Genomic DNA, 19,202 nt, shown 5'->3' on the forward strand with positions numbered 1-19,202 from the left:
CACACGCACACACACACACACACACACACACACACACACACACACATGGTCTGTGTGGTTCAGCGTTCTTTATTTCCGGCTGGTCTCCGGGAAGTTGTCAGGGTAAGGAGTCCTTCTCTGTACTACTTTTAAAATTTATTTATTTTTTACTTTTTCCAGTGGGTCCAGAGTCCTCCTCTTTCATAACGCTGTGTTATAATGTCATCCCAACCTTTGCGATATTCAATCTTTTCGGAAATATTTTTTCCTTCCATCTGTCAGTTGCAGCGATAGAGAGAGACACGGTGTTCCCTTTCCTGCGAAGAGGTCGTGGTTATTATTATTTATATTTATCACAGATAGGGCAGATATTGAGGGCGGTGGCGGTGGTGTTGTGCGGTGCCGTGTGTCACGCTGTTGTTAGTCCGGATTTTTCTGCCCGGTGGAGATCGAGGCTCGGTTCCTTATCGTCCCGGTTCTGCCCGTTGGTCACGTCGGCAGAGAGCACCGGCTCCGCGGGTCCTCCAGACACCTCTCATAAGCCGCCTCCCGCTTATCTCCCCCCGCATCGCACATCTCTCTGTCCTTCTGGGCTCGCCTGACCGCAGCAGAGGGCATTCTGGGAGATGGAGTTCAGCCTCGGGGTCTAGGTTGGGTACGAAGGCAGACAGTTAGCCTGCTCATCAGAATGGATCACCTGGAGTCCATTTTTTTTTTTGCAGGAAGAGTTTTTTTTTTTGTTTTTGTGGGGGTCGGAACGGTGTTCCAATTTCCTGTTTGACACAAGAATATAATGCAGTTTATCCTATTTCCTTTGGAGGACTTCCTTACACTCAGCCGCCTTTAGCAAGGCTAAGAAAACTCAGCCTTCGTACTAAGGTCGCGTACATGCAGGCACAGAATGGCGTGGCTACACGCTCCTTTATTGCAGAGGAGAAAAAAGATATGAAGGTCACACATTTTTTTATCTTTAAAAACATGAGTGTCATATTACAGGATATGCTATGAGCCTGATATAGACTGGAGGGAGAGAGGGGGGCAGGGATGGGGGGAGGTTTCTGAAGGACCTGCAAGCTAATGGGGATTTTTATGTTTTTAACACATCCTCCTTGCGCTAGATCCATTAATCCATTAAGGTCTGGCATGAAGAAGAGGCATCAGACGAGGCTTCAGTTACACAGTGTGACAGACCACTTCCTGTTTACACAGGAAGTCCAAGCCACTCGACCTCAGTGCCCCGGAAGTACTTAGCACGTGGCCTCTGGGAGCTAGTTAATGGGAATGGAGTGTCGGAGCTCTCAGGTTAGATTGACTCCGATGGACACAAATTTTACTCTGTCAGTGTACAATTCATTGCATCGTTGGACTCAGGCTCTGTTGGAGTTAAAATAACACCAATCGCTGTGCTGTGTTGCAGAGGTAATAACGCCAGGGACCCACCACACCGCAGAGGTGCTGGTCCGATGAGATGTTTGGTTTCTAGTTTGAACTGCTATATTCACTGCATAGTTGATGTAACTGGTTAGAGGGCTCTTTATGTTCTCTCCTTGCTCTGTAACTGCTTTAATTAGTGTGCCCACACAGTAAAATGTTGAGTGTTGAATTAACTCTTACAGTGTACATGTGGTCCCTATTGGTGTGGAATTAACACTGGACATTTACTGTGCAGTGTCTGCCTGGAGTGGATGGTCGCCCCCACTGTCCGGTTTCCTCCTGGGAGATCTTGCCACTATCACCCTTGGGTTGCTCATGGGCCCCTGAATGTCTGTAAAGTGCTTTGTAAAAAAATAATAATAATAAAACTGAATGTAAGTGGGTTAGTCTGATGCTTTTGTCAAGCTTATGGTGGGAGATTTGGGGAGAGGAGGTGCAGATCTGGTTCTCCTGAGTCTGGGTGAGGAGGTGTGTGTTCTCCCTGGCACTCCTGACTCTGGGAGAGGAGGTGCAGATCTGGTTCTCCTGACTATGGGTGAGGAGGTGTGTGTTCTCCCTGGCACTCCTGACTCATTGAGAGGAGGTGCAGATCTGGTTCTCCTGACTATGGGTGAGGAGGTGTGTGTTCTCCCTGGCACTCCTGACTCTGGGAGAGGAGGTGCTTGTGCTCTGCGGGGGCTAGATGTTCACCCCCTTCTCTCCTGTCTTTGTCCAGGAGGGATTTTTGAGCAGACGGAGGGCCCGGTGGCCATCGTCAGCGCGGAGGAGCAGGCCTTCAAGTTCGCCGTCAACAACATCAACAGGAACAGGACCCTGCTGCCCAACACCACGCTCACCTACGACATCCAGAGGATAAACATCTACGACAGCTTCGAGGCGTCCCGGAAAGGTGAGGGTCCGGCCTCGGGCCACGGGACGGGCTTTCGGGCCGAGCCGAACCCGGGTTCGCCCACGGCCCCCCGAACAAAACGCGGGACCAGATCTGGGGTTGTTCTCCACACAGCGCTGTCTTTCTAACGAAGCACTACATTGCATTTAGCAGACACTCTTATCCAGAGCGAATTGCACAACTATTTACACAGCATTTACACTGCATCCATTTATACAGCTGGATATATACTAAAGCAAAGCAGGTTGAGTACCTTGCTCAAGGGTACCATGGCAGTGTCCTACCTGGGAATCGAACCTGTGACCTCGAGGTAACAAAACCAGCTCCTTACCAGTTATACTACACTGCTGCCCCACGAAGCTGCCAAGCTGCAGCCCAACTGCAGGGAACCGTGTCTCACCTGCAGTTACCACGGAAGTTTAGAAGTCAGTCAGCTGGGCGTTAAGCGCCAAGAGCGCGATCTCTGGTCAAAGCAGATCACAGCTGTAGCGCCTCGACCTGCGGCAGGTGTGTGTTTTACGCGTAAATATACAAACGCACAGCGTTTTTCATCCCTGGCAGCGGCGGTGGGCGTCGTGTTTAACTTCACAGAATCAGCCGTAAAAAAAAAAAAAAAAACGTCGAAACCCAGCTGAGAAATTACAGGAACATCAAAGCGAAAGAGGCAAATTCACAGACGCGTTCGAAAGCTGGCGGAATTTTCAGCGCTGCCGCCGCCGCCGCCGCCGCCGCCGCCACCATGCCTGGATCGTGATCCCCCGTCTGACACCTTCCCCGCCGCGTCGAAAAGCTCGGCGTCGGATTTTGTCTCTTCGCGAGCTCTAGATTACTGCTCTAGAGGGCCCCTCGCCCCAGACGCTCGTGTACTAATGGAGTGTTCACCTGCCCCAGGTAACCTCCGAACGCGAGGCTAACCTGAGTAATGAGGACAGCAGGAGAGCCACAGAGCCGTTCTGCGCTGTGGCTCATTCAGGGAGCGGGACCAGACGAGACCGATGCGTCTGTGTTCTGAGGAATCTGTCACAGATGTCTGATCTCGTCCTGTTTATTAAAGAGTTGTTAAATGCCTCAGACTATTTCTGTCCTACTCACTCTTGGGGTTAGTCGCTTTTTTTTATTTTCACACCTTACATTACGTGTGTACATCCTCCTGAGAGCCAGCAGAGAAAAGTTGAAATTTTTTTGTCATAATACAGGTGATTTGGATGACAAATCATGTTGATGTTGCAGTGAAAATGTTTCCAACAGTTATTATTACATTTTTTACTTTTTATGTCACTTGCAGTGTAGTTTGCAGCACCGTAGCGTATATTGGATCTTGAGATGAAGTCCAGATAATTGTGTGACAAGTGGACATAGATGAATTGCCGGGTCTTGGGAGGATGTGGGAGCTTTCGCAGAGGATGAAGCGTTTCTCCTGTTCTCCCCCCATCCCCTCCCACCCACCCCCCCCCCCACCCCCCCAGCGTGCGACCAGCTGTCGCTGGGGGTGGTGGCCATCTTCGGCCCCTCCCACAGCTCCTCGTCCAACGCCGTGCAGTCCATCTGCAACGCCCTGGAGGTGCCGCACATCCAGGTGCGCTGGAAGCACCACCCCATGGACAACCGAGACACCTTCTACGCCAACCTGTACCCCGACTACTCCTCCCTCAGCTACGCCATCCTCGACCTGGTCCAGTTCCTCAAATGGAAGACCGCGACAGTCGTGTACGATGACAGCACGGGTGAGAGCCATTATTATTAATAATAATAATAATAATAATAATAATAATAATAATACTACTACTACTACTACTACTACTACTACTACTACTACTACTACTACTACTACTACTAATAATAATAATAATATTAATAATAATAATAATAATAATAATAATAATAATAATGATAATAATAATAATGGATGAGATTTATATAGCACCTTTCTTCTCAGTACCTTAAGGTGCTTTACACCAAAGAGGAGGGGGGACTCACCCTGGGGGGGGGAAAGGTTCACTGAGGTATAAATGACTCACCCCCACCTGTGCAGACCCCACCTGGGCCATGCATGGCAGCCATAGGTTTTTGTTCCTGAAAGCTTGTCGCATATGGTCTGCGGGGGGGGGGGGGGGGGGGAGGAGGAGTAAACCTTTTACTCCTCAGTAAACCTTTTTCCTCTCTTGGGAAACACAGCTTGTGTTTAATAAATGCTGTGGCGGGGTGCTGGGGGGTGGGGGGTGGGGGGGTCAGCCCCTGAACTGTGTCAAACCCAGTCAAGCCGGCCGCCCCTGACCCGTTTTAACAGGCCACAGATCTCACTTTGCCACTCTCAAGGTCACGAGCGATGCCGCCCTTTAAGTGTCCAGGCTTACTTCTGGTAACCATGACAACCACTCTTTGGCTAACACAAAAAAAATAAAATAAAAAAGAACCGTAGATATGTGTAATTTCTGCTGTTAGCAGATAGCATCTTTAATTAAGTTCGAATTGTGTTTTTTTTTTTGTTCCCCCCCTCGGCAGAAACAAAAAAAAAAATAATTATAATATTAAAATTTCAATCTAGCATGTGAAATTAAATGTCGAAAATAAATATGAACATTAAAGTGGACACTGTGCTGATGTTTTAATGCTGTAGCTGAAGATGTGAACCGTGTTGTGCTAATTTAGCATTAGCTCTCTGACGTTTATTCCCCCTCTAAGGTCTTATAAGACTACAGGAACTCATAATGGCCCCCTCCAGGTACAACATCAGGTTAAAAATTCGGCAGCTCCCCCTGGACTCCGAGGACACCCGGCCGCTCCTCAAGGAGATGAAGAGGGGGAGAGAGTTCCGGATCATCTTCGACTGCAGCCACACGATGGCTGCGCAGATCTTAAAGCAGGTGAGCTGGCTAAGGCCGCGCGGACGCTAGCTATCGGTACGGGACTCTGAAGGCCACTGTCTGACAAAAAACAACGATATCACTGTAGCATTAACAGTCTGTCTTCACTGGAACTAAGGGGTCCAGCCCACACCGGGACCAAACAGCCCCAGACCAAGCGGTGGCCCGAATCTTTTGGTCATGTAGTGTAGTTAGCGAGCACATTTCACATGAGCAGTAAAATAGGTCACATTTTTAGTTGCTCTGCCTTCATGGGGTATTCTTTGAGCGAGGGTCACGCCAAGGCCCATCTTCTCTGCTTCCTTGTTCGTTTCTCGTCCTTGTCGCCTTCACTCAATTAAATATATTTTTTTTTTTTTATCTCAAAAGACCAGTGCTTCATGTCAAGCTGTCCCCCCAGAAGCATGAACAAAAGTAATAATAGGCTGGTTTTTTTTTTTGGGCTCAGACCTGTTTTCGAAGTTGAATGAGCGCTGATTCAGATCCATTTGCTTGTAAACTTGCCAATCATCTTACCCGGGATTACGTTTGATTTGGCCCGCAAATAATAGTGCGGAAATAATGACGGACGAAGGGAGCCATCGAGCCGCAGATTAGCCGGATTGAAAAACCCGCTAATGGCTCTCTTCAGTGCTTCTTGGAACGGCTTACTATCTAAATTCGTAGAACTGGACCATTTCAAGTAAATCATTTCTATTAACGAAACATGGTAGTTAGAGATCAGATGTTTGCCTCAGTGCGATGAATCACGTAAATCATTGCAGGAAAGAAAAAAAAAACATTTAAACATTACATTTACAGTGGGCAGCCTTAATGGTCCTCAAGCAATCATTGTGTGCTGGAAATGAACTATATATACGTATATATATATGTATATATAGAAATATAATTTTTGAAAGGTCGCTGTCTTGCACATCTAACCTGTTAGTGGTGTCATCCTCCGGTAACTATGACAACATGTTATGGCTCCCAGGTGGCAGGTAGAATGCTACTTGTCTGTAGCACTAGCGCCCCCCGCTGGCCGCGATGGGGTTCGCTGTTTTTGCCCGTATTTCGCCGCTCTTAAGGGCCGGGGGGAGTCTATGAGACGAGGACAAACGGAGGTGAATGCAGTGAAATCTGATGCTGAGATATAGCAGGGAGCTCGGAGGGAGGGGCCTAGCACCCTGCATGGAAGTAATATAGCAAGTATCCTTCACATGAAGCCACTACCTGAGGTTACAGGAAGTAGTGCCTTACAGGAAGTACAAATTCAGATGTAACACATCTCAAGAGAGATTATTGTGAGTGCATCTGTGCATGTATGAGTGTGTGTGTGTTTGTGCGTGTACGAGTGTGTGTTTGTCTGTGAGTGTGTTTGTGAGTGCACCCGTGCATGTGTGAGTGTGGGTGTGTGCGTATGTGTGTGCGTGTGTGTGTGTGTGTGTGTGCACAGTGAGAGAAATGGAAAGGAGGTGCAGATTGAGATGTCTAATCTGGAAATGTGCTGGTGTCGTTTGCAGAGATAAGGCGTCCCCCCCTTACCCGACCCCCCCCCCCCCCCCCCCGGTCTCGCGCTCACGTCCGGGCCTTTAAGGACTGATGAAAGCCCGCCATCAGTGAGGGAGTCTTTATCTCTCCCTTAGATAGGGGGGAAAATAAATATCACTGAGCGAGTGAGGTAATACATCTGCCCTCCGTCCCATTGGTGGGGAGGGGTAAGGGGGAGGCGGCTTAGGAGCCCAACTCGGCTGCTATTTGCATAACCTTGGGTATTCTTCCCAACAGATGGCACAATTAAAAATGAAACATGCCCGCTATGGGAAAAAAGGCAGCGTTTGAATGCAGATTGTGCAAAACAATGGGGGGTTTAGGAGATTACGCTTCGCTTTGATTAAAAGACCTTATCGCCAGGGAGACTGTGGTTAGTCATGTGACCCCCCCCCCCCCACATCGTTTATGCACTGCAGGAAAGTCAGTCCTCGTGCCTTTTTTTCCCCCATCTTCCGCTTCTTCAAAGATCACACGCAGGTTTCTGATACCAGGGAGAGATTGAACCACGGTGAGATACAGAAAGAGTGAGCCAAAACAGATATGGCTGTGGAGGAAGAGAGAAAAAAAACCAGATATGGCTCTGAAAAGAGAGAGAAAAAAAACAGATATGGTGCTCTGAGGAGGACCAAGACAGATATGGGGCTGGACAAAGCTGCTGGCCAATCCAGGCCCTGTGGCCTGAAACACAGCTAGTCACTTTTTTGTGTTACTGAAGTTCTGATTCCAAATTACCCAGTGTAATTACCCTGTGACCTTTCCTTCTCTTTTTTCATTGTTGTCTCTCTCTCTCCCTCTCTCCCCCTCCCTCCCTCTCTCCCTCTCTCTCCCCTCTCCCTCCTCCCCTCCCTCCCTCTCTCCCTCTCTCTCCCCTCTCCCTCCTCCCCTCCCTCCCTCTCTCCCTCTCTCTCCCCTCTCCCTCCTCCCCTCCCTCCCTCTCTCTCTCTCCCTTCTCCCTCCCAACCCCCCCTCCCCCCCTCTCTCTCCTGCAGGCCCTGGCCATGGGTATGATGACGGAGTATTACCACTACATCTTCACCACTCTGGTAATCCTCGCCCTCGCTCTCCTTCCCTGTACGGCCGAATCTCTCTCTCTGTCCTCATCCGGCCCGTTCGCTGATGGGGGTTTCGGATGAGGTCGACGATCTCTCTCGCGTTGCTGGGGGGGGGGGGGACATTAAAAAGAAGTTTCCAGTATTCGGGAGAGTAAATACTTTCCTTATTCTTAAAAATCGAAAGCAGCCTTTGTAAGCGTGTCCTCTTTGCGTTCCGTCGTCTGTGTGGAGTGCGGGTGTTGCTCGATAGCTCAACGCAGGGTCAGGATGCTAATAAATTCAGCAAGCGGGCCTTTGAATTCCTTCATCTTTTTAATAATTTGGTAATTGCAAGCGAACATATGCAGGCCTGGAGTGACGTGAGCATGCACTCACAGCCTCGTGTCAAACTCATGGGTGTCACCCGATATGTGGTCCCCCAGACACGCCGGGCTTATCGGTTCCGCTTTCTCACTTCCTCTGCGTCGCTCCTGAGTTTTCCCAGGCGCTCAGCATGTTAAACCACCGTCTCAGATGCAAGACAAGACGGTGTGAAAGACTTTAAGGTCAGCCGTGCCCGTGTTGGTTAAACAAACTGCCCGCCGAGTCGTTTACTGAGTGTCCTGGAGTCGCTTAATTAACATCCGCTGAGTCCACACGGCGCGCCCGCGCGAGGACAGGGCGGTTGCCGTGGTTTCCCTCGGCGCTCGGCGCAGGAGAACGCCCGGCGACGGTGGCGGAATGCTGATTGGTTGCCGTGTTTGCGCTGCAGCGGGGAGATGACAGCGGCGAGAAACTAAACGTTGACACTTAATTTTCTCCTCAAACAAAAAAAGCTGTGAGGCTTGGCTCCATCGGTGCAGTGCCCCCACCCCCATTGCACCACAGCCGGGGAGATTTGCCTTTTCATTTCCAGTGTGGGGGGGGGGGGGTGGTTGCTGGACTGTCCCGGAGAGGCTGGGTGCTGTGCAGTCCCTCCCCACTGGCACCCCACAGAGATGGCTGTGTTTTAATCTCACTCTGAAGGGTCAAATGGAGGGGGGGGGGGGGCGGCCCAGCCCCCACACTGCAAAGAGCTAACATGCTATCTTACTGAGCCATGTTAGCTTAGCCCGCACCCTGCACTCAGCTAACTCTCTCATACTGAGCCATGTTAGCTTATCCCCCACCCTGCATTGAGCTAACATGCTCTCGTACCCTTATAAGCATGTTATTACTGCTTTATAAAACATTTGTAGACAGCTAAGTCAGCAGCTATAACCAGCTGGTGTTCTGTAATCAACACTAACAATGTTTTATAGTGCCTTTCATATCATGATGCTTTGCACACTTTGCCATTACTGTGTGTGTGTGTGGGGGGGTGGGGGGGGTCACCTCAATCACCTACTCTAATGTGTCGCACTTACCTGGATGAGGCACGGCAACTGATTTTGGTGTCAGAGGCCTCAGTGACCTATGAGGAGAGGCCAGGAGGGGCGGAACTCTTAGGCCAGTTAAGCAGGGTGACGTGAAGTGAGATTTGAATTGAACGGGCAGCCTAGAGGGTATGCCGTGAGGCTGTTGGACAGTAGGGGGCGCTGTGACCGTGTAAACGGCTTGTAGCAGTGCCGGCGTCCGGCGTTTGGTTGTGGTAACGATGACGTCATGTGACTCCTGAGAAAACTGAAAGCAGCGCCGCCCAGTTTAACAAAACGGCCGAGAGCTCAATCGCCACGGTGACGGATGCGTTTGGAGAATAACGGAACGTCGCGCGACCGCTCTGATGAATGAGCCCCCGCCCCCCCCGGCCCCCCCCGACGCTCGCAGGGAAACGTTCGGCCGTAATGTTATTATTTATTATTTTGTCACCCTGGGAGAAAAAACTGGGCTGAGCTGTTCAAGTGCGGAAAATAAACGGCGATAAAAGGGGGTGGGGGTGTGGGGGGGAGGGGGGGAGGGGGGGGGAATAATGGCTTCCCTCGTCTGGTGAAATGACCCCTTTTAGGGGACTTCGGCTCAAACCCTGGCCGTCTGAGGATGCGAGACAGAAACCCAGCAGTGGAGTGGTCTCGGACACTGGTGGCATTGCCATCATTAATTACCCAAAGATTACTGTAACTTTTCTAAAAAAATCAGTCTAGACTCATTGGTAGAGCTTGCACACTGGAATGTGCACAAATAGAAACTCTCGGAGATGCTGACCTGTCGGTGTTTATCTTTACTCACTGAGTTAAAGCATATCGTTTATGACACTGATATTACACAGTTATTACACTCTTATTACCAACACCATTTAAAGAAAAATAGCACCTCTTGGCCTTTCGTGTTTTTGCTGACACGTTTCTTTGTACAGAGATACAGGCTGGGTTTGACCAAAACATTAATATCATTTTTAATGCTTTCACACCCCTTTTTTTTTTTGCTCTCCCAAATTCGGGAGAAATGTCTCCTGCTGTCGATTAGCACGTGCTCTCTGCTGGAGAACGCGATGTCAGCCGCCATCTTTTACCACACCGCGGCTCGCGAACCCGGGGGCCCCACAGACACGCGTCCGATGGACACAAGTGCTGTCGGCCGGCCCTGCCTCTGCCTCACCTGCGTGTGCGCGGCTCACGAACAATGCGCTTTTCACTCAGCGCCCCACCGAGCTGTGATGTCATCAATAGAAATCAGGGATTTGGGAGGGTCGATAGACGCCTTGTTTTCTCACCTGTTTTTGTACGTCTGACGGCAAAAAAAAGAAAAAGAAAAAAAAAACAGTCTCACAATGCAGCGCGTTTTCCTTTTAATGCCAGACGCAATTGTTTACACCTGCTCGAGAAAGAAAAAGAAAACCTTATGTGAGAAGTGCTTCTGTTTGTGCAGGCGCTGTGTGTGTGTGAGTGTATATGTGTGTGTGTGTGTGTGTGTGCGCGCGTGCGTGTGTGTGTGTGCGTGCGTGTGTGTGTGTGTGTGTGTATATGTGTGTGTGCGTGTGTGCGTGTGTGTGTGTGTGTGTATATGTGTGTGTGTGTGCGTGTGTGTGTGTGTGCGCGTGTGTGTGTGTGTGTGCGTGCGTGCGTGTGTGTGTGCGTGCGTGCGTGCGCGCGTGCGTGTGTGTGCGTGCGTGCGTGCGTGCGTGCGTGCGTGCGTGCGTGCGCGTGTGCGCGTGTGTGTGTGTGTGTGTGTGTGTGTGTGTGCCAGCTGAAGCACTCCCTGACTGTGGCGGTTTTATGTGCGGAACAATAAGCTCGCCTCCAGCCGCAGAGAATCGTGATCCCGTCTTCCCGTGAAATAGAATGTGTGTGTGTGTGGGGGGGAGTGCTATTAGAGGTCTCATTTTTAAATACCAATTAATTTCACGGGCACTTTTTTTTTCTTTCAAATCGCAATTTCGCAATTACCTGTAACCTGAGGGGGGCGAAGCGGGTTTTTTGTGCAGACGCATATTACAGAGCCTGTGCGGTTTCATAAAGAGGAAAATGGAACGGTAGTTTAGAGAGAGAGAGAGAGAGAGAGAGAGAGAGAGGAAAAAAGAAAAGAAACCCTTCACACTAGAAAGGTGGGAGGGAGAGGGGAAAAAAAAAAGGTTCAATTTGTCGTGTCTGGGGGCAAACTTTCCTCAGCGTGTCTCCTCGCTGGTTTTGTGGTCGCAGTCTGAGCCCTACGGGATGCTAATGAAATAGTCTATTATGTTCCAGTGACTGTCTTCAGAAAGCCCCCCTGGTCCATTCCAGATAGAATGCGTGTCGACATGTGACTTTGCACAGATACCGGCACTGATGCATTGTAAGCCGCCGTGCGTGTGTTGTGCGTGTGTGCTTGTGTGTGTGCATGTGACTGTGTGTGTGTGTGTGTGTGTGTGTGTGTGTGTGTGCGTGCCTGTGTGTGTTGTGTGTGCATGTGTTGTGCGTGTGTGTGTGCATGTGACTGTGTGCGTGTGTGTGTGCCTGTGTGTGTTGTGTGTGTGCGTGTGTGTGTGTGTGTGTGCCTGTGTGTGTTGTGTGTGTTGTGTGTGCGTGTGTTGTGCATGAGTGCGTGTGTGTGCTTGTGTGTGTGTTTTGTCTGTTTGTGCGTACGTGTGTGTGTGTGTGCTTGTGTGTGTGTGTTTTGTCTGTTTGTGTGTACGTGTGTGTTTTGTCTGTTTGTGTGTACGTGTGCATTTGTTTGTGCTTTAAATAAAGAAGCCGAAGCATCCAAAGACAGCTCCACTCTGTTCGTTTGCCGTTACAGATCCACTCGTGAGTCAGTCTTGCCTGTAGCTGAGTTGCCTGTGTGCAGGATGTCAGCTAAAGGGCCATTCCTCAGGACATGGCTGCACCCAAAAGAGGGGCAAGGGTTAGGGTTAGGGTTAGGGTTAGAGGGTTAGGGTTGGGGTTAGGGTTAGGGTTAGGGTTAGGTGAGCTGCCTGTGTGCAGGATGTCAGCTAAAGGGCTATTCCTCAGGACACTGCTGCACCCAAAAGAGGGGGAAGGGAACTCCGGTCCAGGACCCTGTCCTCACCGTCAGCTGTGTGTATTTTATCATTATTTTACTCAGGACCGCCGTTGCCATTGGCGACTGAGCGTAAAATCCGTAGTGACGGGTGTTTTTTGTTTTTTGGATGTGGAGCTGATATTTGGGGATTGGGGGTTTGTACCTGTACGCCAGCCTGGCCACGGTCTCAGGGCATTTTCGGGGATCATCCGCTGCGTTCCGCGTCGTCTGCGGGTCTCGGCGAACGATCCGTGCGATCCGTGCGATCCGGACGCCGCCCGCTTTGTCTGCGCCGCGCTAATCCCTCTCTCTTTTTTTTATCGCTTCTTTTTCTTCATTCTTTTTTTCCGGGTGGACGGGCGTTTCAATCCCCTGCTTTAAAAAAAAAAACCCGGAAAAACACAGACTTAGCGCCAGCGCATGGGTCCATTTTGATTTCACAGACGGAGAACACAATGCCCCCGGCGCATTATCCCTTCTGCTAGCCTGTTCGCCGCTCGCCATTATCCTCTCTTTCTCTCTCTCTCTCCCTCCCTCTCTCTCTCTTTCTCTCCCTCTCTCTCTCTCTCTCTCTGTCCCTCTCCCTCTCTTTCTCTCTCTGCAAACACAAAAGAGCCCTCGCCTCTCTCTCTCTCTCTCTCTCTCTGCACACAACAAAAGCGCCGTTTCCCCCCCGTCGGCTGAACGAGGTCCTCTCTTCTTCCTCTCTCCCGAAGGACCTGTTCGCCCTGGACCTGGAGCCGTACCGCTACTGCGGCGTGAACATGACCGGCTTCCGCATCCTGAACGTGGACAACCCCCAGGTGGCGTCCATCGTGGAGAAGTGGTCCATGGAGAGGCTGCAGGCCACGCCCAAACCGGAGTCCGGCCTCCTCGACGGGGTCATGACGGTATGAGGCCTGCTTTTCATTCTCACACCCAAATTATTATTATTATTATTATTATTACTATTATTACTATTACTATTACTATTACTATTATTACTATTACTATTACTATTACTATTACTATTACCATTACTATTACCATTACTATTATTATTATTATTATTTAAAGGTTGGCACCTCCAAACAACCATGGCCCTATCCCATAGCCCCCCCCCCATTTATTTATTTTTATAAATAAAGGTCTTGGGTCTTGGTTTAACAGCCCATCCGAAGGACAGCACCTCCTACGGAACACTGTCCCCATCACTCTCCAACAGTTTGCAACAGTTTAGTGCACCCGATGTGAGCTAATGTTCTAATCAGATTCAGAGCTGTCCCCTCACACAAAGATAGACATCCCATTCTAAGGCTTTTATTATAGTTAATTTGTTTTGTTTAGTTTCTTTTCCCTGGGTGGGAGAACGCTGGATGCACGAGGAACTTGTCTCGATGTTTATTTGTAACTGTAACTGCTCAAAACTGCGAAAAGAGGGCCTGGACTCCTCATGAATTCACGAGGCAGTCCTGTCTGTCTGTGCGTGTGTCTGTGTGTGTGTGTGTGTGTGTGTCTGTCTGTGTGTGTGTGTGTGTGTGTGTGTGTGTGTGTGTGTCTGTCTGTGTGCGCGTTACTTCACTGAGGTTAAAACGTCCGCGCTCAGTTGTCTCCAAGGTCTAATTATATCTGTCTAAATCCGTGTAAGAGAGTAGACTTCTAAGGATCTTTAGCTTTCTATTTAAACTGCATGATGTTAATGCATAATTTCTCCCAAAGCAGAGTATTTTTCTTTTTCAAACATTTGTCTCTGTGCAACATAAACAAAGATTTTTTTGTCATGTCTGTTTTTATGACCCCCTGTAAGTCCGCATCCAGAGTAGAGGTTGGCAGAGCGGACCGTGCGAAAAAGCTGTGCAAATTGCCTCTCATGTCTTTCCTGGCCCCAGAGATATGGAAAGATCCAGATTTCTCATGCACACATCTGGTCGTTTGGATCTGGATTTGAGTTGGAATACATTGTCTATCACCCGTGCTGTCCTGTCGCTGCGAAGCATGATTGCACATGGCTTTTTTACTGACAAACAGGCCTTTTGCTTCTCATAGACGAGTTGAGGGGGGAGAAGAGAAACGTAGAAGAAGAATGGTGTTGTGCTACGCCAGGGCTGTCCAACCCTGTTCCAGGAGATCTGCCGTTCTGTAGGTTGTCAATTCAACCCTAATTTGGCACACCTGATTCTGCTAATTGGCAGCTCAATGGGATCTCTAGCTGTTGAATGAGGTGTGGCTTTGTTAGGGCTGGAGTGAAAACCTACAGGACGGCACTTCTCTGGAAACAGGGCTGGGCAGCCCTGCTCTAGTGTCTAGTGCAGACTAATCTGTATTATGACATCATAAGAGAAATGTGAACAATCGACACACTGCTTCCTGTAGATCAGTCTTTATTGTGACATCATAAGAGAGATGTGAAAAAAGCAGCACATTGCTCCCTCTGGGACGGTCTGTATTATGACCTCATAAGAGACGGCCCGCGGCGGAGCGGCGCTAGCGGTCGGCTCCCGTCAGCTGAGATAATGCCCGCTTTATTCCAGACAGATGCTGCTCTGACGTACGACGCGGTCCACATCGTGTCCGTGTCCTACCAGCACGCCCCGCAGATGACCGTCAACTCCCTGCAGTGCCACCGGCACAAGCCCTGGAGATTCGGCGGACGCTTCATGAGCTTCATCAAGGAGGTGAGAGACAAACGGACGGACGGACGGACGGACGGATGGATGGACGGACGGACTGACAGACGTGTACAGACACAGTGCTGTGACGGGCGTTAGGCCAGTGAATACCTCCACAACTGGGGCCTCACATACCAGAACATTGATAAATTGATAAATTAGAACTCCAAATCCCTGTTCCGTGAGTATAGGCTAGGGGGGGTTTGGCGAGTAAGGCTGGCTGCCACGGCAACACTAGGTCAGCTGCAGCCCTGTAGCATCCTGTTTGACGTTGATCACACTTACCCATTTAGGACAGGCTCGTTTCCACAGAAACTTGCAAAAGTGCACTAAAAAAAGATTTGGAAAAGAATGGAAACCGTAACAAACTGTATGTGTCACAGACCGATAGCAGGAGTCATTACGGAAACTAACAAGCATTTATACATGCGGCAAAACATTGTCATGTTTTTATTAATGTGCCAGTTTATTCATATTTATCTGAGTACTGGTTCATTTATCAACATGCATGCATGGAAATTGCTTAATTTATTTTGAATTAAGTCAAAATGTTAACATTTTTGACATTTTTTTATTGCTGGATGTTCACGCAAAGATGTTGCCATATCCGTTGATGGCCAGGGCCGCTACGAATGTGGACACATGTCCTACTGTTTCCTCTTTTCGTTTATTAAAAAAGTATATGAGGAATGGCATTGAAATGTCCAAATAAGTAAATAAAATAAAAGAAAAGAAAAGAACTGTTGACATCAATGGCACGAACCCATGAGAGACGTGGTTCCAGAGCTCCATTGAGACTCAAACACAAGCCCATGTTAAAGAAAGACAGGCTAATTGCTGCTCCCCCAATACGCAGTGTATCTCTCTCTCTCTCTCTCTCTCTCTCTGTCTGTCTCTCTCTCTACACATTTAAAACAATTTCTACGGGCGTGCGGAGCCGACAGTGACTGCCCTTGTCTCTGTTTATTAATGGCTGGCTGCAGACACAATAGCCCCTCTGTTTCAGAGATATCTATGGTAATGACACAAAGACCACGGAAATGATGAATGGCCTTTATTAGCGCCTGTGTCGTGTACAACGGGGTCTCATCATCGGGAACCCTGGTAGAATCCGGTTCGGGGTACGGAAACTGAAATGGGGGGGGGGGGGCAGGGGGAGAAAAGGGTCAGAGAGAGAGGGACCTTGTTTTCCCCCATCAGGACAAGCGGAACAGACACCTCATTAATCCCCCTCAACCCTCCACCCCCTCCCTCCCCCCCCCCCCCATCGTCCGAGGACCGGGTCCGACACTGTGGAGCACTATCACCCACATCACCCGCTTGTGCTTGTAATGCGCCCCCCCCCCCTTTCTTTCATGAGGGGAACAATGGGCGAGATGGATGTTAATTAATCATGGTCCACCAGGAAGGAGTATCACAGGCATTTGGATGTAAACTGTAATTAGAAAGGAGAGGGGGAAGCGGATGATTGTACAGGGGCGGGGTTGGGGTGGTTGGGATATTGTTGGGGGGTGAGGGGGTGAGGGGGTGAGGGGGGGGGGGGCTGGAAACCCTGTGGATTGACAAGGGACTTGCGCACTTTCAATGAAACAATTTTTTAAAATTCATCAGTAAATATAGATTTTTTTACACCCCTAAGTTTGGTTCTGTGGACTCACAAGGGCCTTGATGTCTCTGCAGTTTAAATCGCTTTTAGAAGCGGTGGGAAAGGACAGCGTGGGGGGGTCACGGGTGGAGGTCGGGGGTGTGACCAGGGAAATAGGGATGGGGTGGGGGGGGTGGGGGGGGGGGTAATGGGTGGAGGTCGGGGGTGTGACCAGGGAAGTAGGGACGGGGTGGGGTGGGGGGGGGGGTAACGGGTGGAGGTCGGGGGTGTGACCAGGGCCTTGTTCGTCTCCACAGTCGCATTGGGACGGGCTCACGGGTCGCCTGGTGTTCAACCGGACGAGCGGCCTGCGGACGGACTTCGACCTGGACATCGTCAGCCTCAAAGAGGAGGGGCTGGAGAAGGTGAGGCTCTGATTCGCCGAAACAGAGACCGAACAGGAAGCAGTTAATAGGGGTTGTTTATTTACTGATCATCTCTGGTAATGTAGCTTCAGTTTACATCTTTCTCTTTCACTCTGTCTTTCTCTCTCTCTGTCACTCTGTGTTTCTGTCTTTGTCACTCTCTCTCTCTCTCGCTCTCTCTCTCATTTGTGGAAAGGATAACAGCCTTAAATGTCAAATTTTACACCCTGTTCTTCACATTCGCTTGCAGTTGGTAACCATACTGAAGGGGTCATTTGTTTTAATAACTAAGAACTTGGTCTCATTTGTAATCATTGATTATTTCAAAATGCATCAATAAAGGCGCTGAACGCTTAGCAAAGTAGAAGCCGAAGCCTACTCTTTGTGTGCTGAGCCATAGCGCGTGTAATTTAAATTTATGTCCATGTTGGCCATGCGCTAACATCGTGCTAACGTGCTAACAGGGAGCAGCCTCTTTGCTGCACATTGGAGGCCAGAGACAAGGTGGATTTCAACTGCATTTCCACCTAAATGTTCACGCGTATCTACATTTCAGCAAAAAACAGTTGGATAAAAATAGCTGATGTATTTCAAGATAGCCATCTGTACAGCTCTCTGAAAGCTTGCAGAAGCCATAACTTACCACAGAGTTATAAATTGATCCATTCAGCAATAGTTTTTCGGGCTTGGAAAGTCAGGGCGCGGTGTCTAAGAGTAACAGAGATTTTAGGGTCCCGTCCTGACACGGGACCCCTTTACATTTTTACAGTTTGTTTAGGATTAACGCACCTGTCGGGTTGGGCTTGTGGGTGTCGTCACACAAAACGCCGCTCTCTTTTTATGAATTTTTCGCCGCAGCGGTACAGTGCAGTCCATATTTGACTGTATAATTTACCTCCTAACAAGGGAGCCAATGGTCTGATTAAACATAACCATAAGTTAGCGGGTAATGAAGCAAATTGGATGAGATTACTCCAGTGTTAATTGCGAGCTGTGTTAATGACGAGCCGAGGTTTCGCGGTAATGAGGTGTTGCAGCGTGTTTGCCGAAACAGCCTTTTTAGAAAAAGGAAGGAGAGGAGAAGACTTCCAAGAATCAATAAAAAAAAAAAAAAAAAAAGAAGATTTTTTTCTGCTACGGGATGGGCTAGTCCTGTTAGCGATCAGCCCCGGACTGGCACTGCAAGCAGGACTACTTAACAGGAAACGTATTATTCTGCAAAGACACATAAACAACAAATAAGTGTTCCTATGACGCCCATAAAGGCAACTGCCCTGGGTAGGCCTTATCAGTTCCTGCAATTGCTGTAGCACAGCAGGGGGGGGGGGGGGGGGGTAGCGACCACGTTCCGCCGAATATCCATCACTCACCCTGATATAGTGGGGCCCCCTGGATCCCCGAGTGCTGTCAGTCTCCTCTCCATGCCGGCTCTCTCTCTCTCCGAACACGACAGGCCCAGGGAGGAAGGGAGGGGGAGGGCGAGGGAGTGGGGGGCTGGCGGGGGGGGGGGGGGGGGGGGGGACGCTTGTCACAACTCGGTAAAAACACATTGATAACTGAAGCTGAGCATTGCTCGAGTCACGCGATGCGATGGCGGTACTCCGAGAGAGAGAAGGGGCGGTGGCGGAAACGGATTGGCTGTTTTTTTCTTTTTGTTTTGTTTTTTTGTTTTTTCTTTGACTGGCTTTAAGTTGGCGGAGCTCTAAAGTAATCCTGCTTAATTAAATATTCGTCAGTGCGCTTTTTTTTTCTTCTTCTTCTTCTTTCGGGCTCTTTATTGAATTAGCAGACGTTTCCTGGATGGAGAAGTTACTTGATGTTTGGCTTTAATTTCATTTAGAGAGGGGACGATGGGGGTGTGGGGAGAGGGTGGGGCGGGCGGGGATAAAATAAAATCAAAAGTCGGAAAAAAGCTTTCCTTGCAGTGTGCGCGAGCAAAACAACTTTTGGAATTGCTACTTTGGATAATCACGTTTAATGAATTGAGTTAATTGCGTGCAATTAACCAGAATGAGCTGGCATGCTGAGCGGAAGTCATTACCCATAGTTTTGAGTGTTACTTTCCTGAAATCTTCCCTCTCGCACAAGCTGTAACTAATACACTTTTCAAACCGCGGCATATGCTGCTGCTCTTCTTCTTTTGATTGGAGCAGGGATATTATTGGATCGGCTCGTTTAAAAAAATTTTTTTTTTTGCGAGCTGACTGCAGTGTCTGTCTGTTTGTTCGCGCAGCATTAAACGGATCCCATCTCGAGCGCGGCGCGCTTGAATATTAAAGAGCTCCGTGGAAACGGCGGGGGGGGGGCGGGGGGCGGGGGTTGGGGGTGGGGAGGATAGATGCGCAAGATGTTATTTCTTTTTTTCGTTTCTTCTTTGTGG

The 19,202-nt window shown here is 49.3% G+C and overlaps 1 protein-coding gene across 1 annotated transcript in view; it reads left to right on the forward strand.

Annotated features, from left to right (window-relative positions):
• The window catches only part of LOC118235369 (glutamate receptor ionotropic, kainate 3-like), a 67,533-nt gene that overhangs the window by 19,925 nt on the left and 28,406 nt on the right, over positions 1-19,202 (forward strand). Inside the window, exons 2-8 of the mRNA XM_035432608.1 lie at positions 2,129-2,302; positions 3,769-4,026; positions 4,985-5,166; positions 7,689-7,742; positions 12,881-13,054; positions 14,675-14,818; positions 16,715-16,822. Coding sequence (XP_035288499.1) covers positions 2,129-2,302; positions 3,769-4,026; positions 4,985-5,166; positions 7,689-7,742; positions 12,881-13,054; positions 14,675-14,818; positions 16,715-16,822 — 1,094 coding nt within the window. The remainder of the gene's footprint in view (positions 1-2,128; positions 2,303-3,768; positions 4,027-4,984; positions 5,167-7,688; positions 7,743-12,880; positions 13,055-14,674; positions 14,819-16,714; positions 16,823-19,202) is intronic.

Source organism: Anguilla anguilla, chromosome 1 (assembly GCF_013347855.1).
Source record: "Anguilla anguilla isolate fAngAng1 chromosome 1, fAngAng1.pri, whole genome shotgun sequence".
Classification (NCBI taxonomy): Eukaryota; Metazoa; Chordata; class Actinopteri; order Anguilliformes; family Anguillidae; genus Anguilla; species Anguilla anguilla.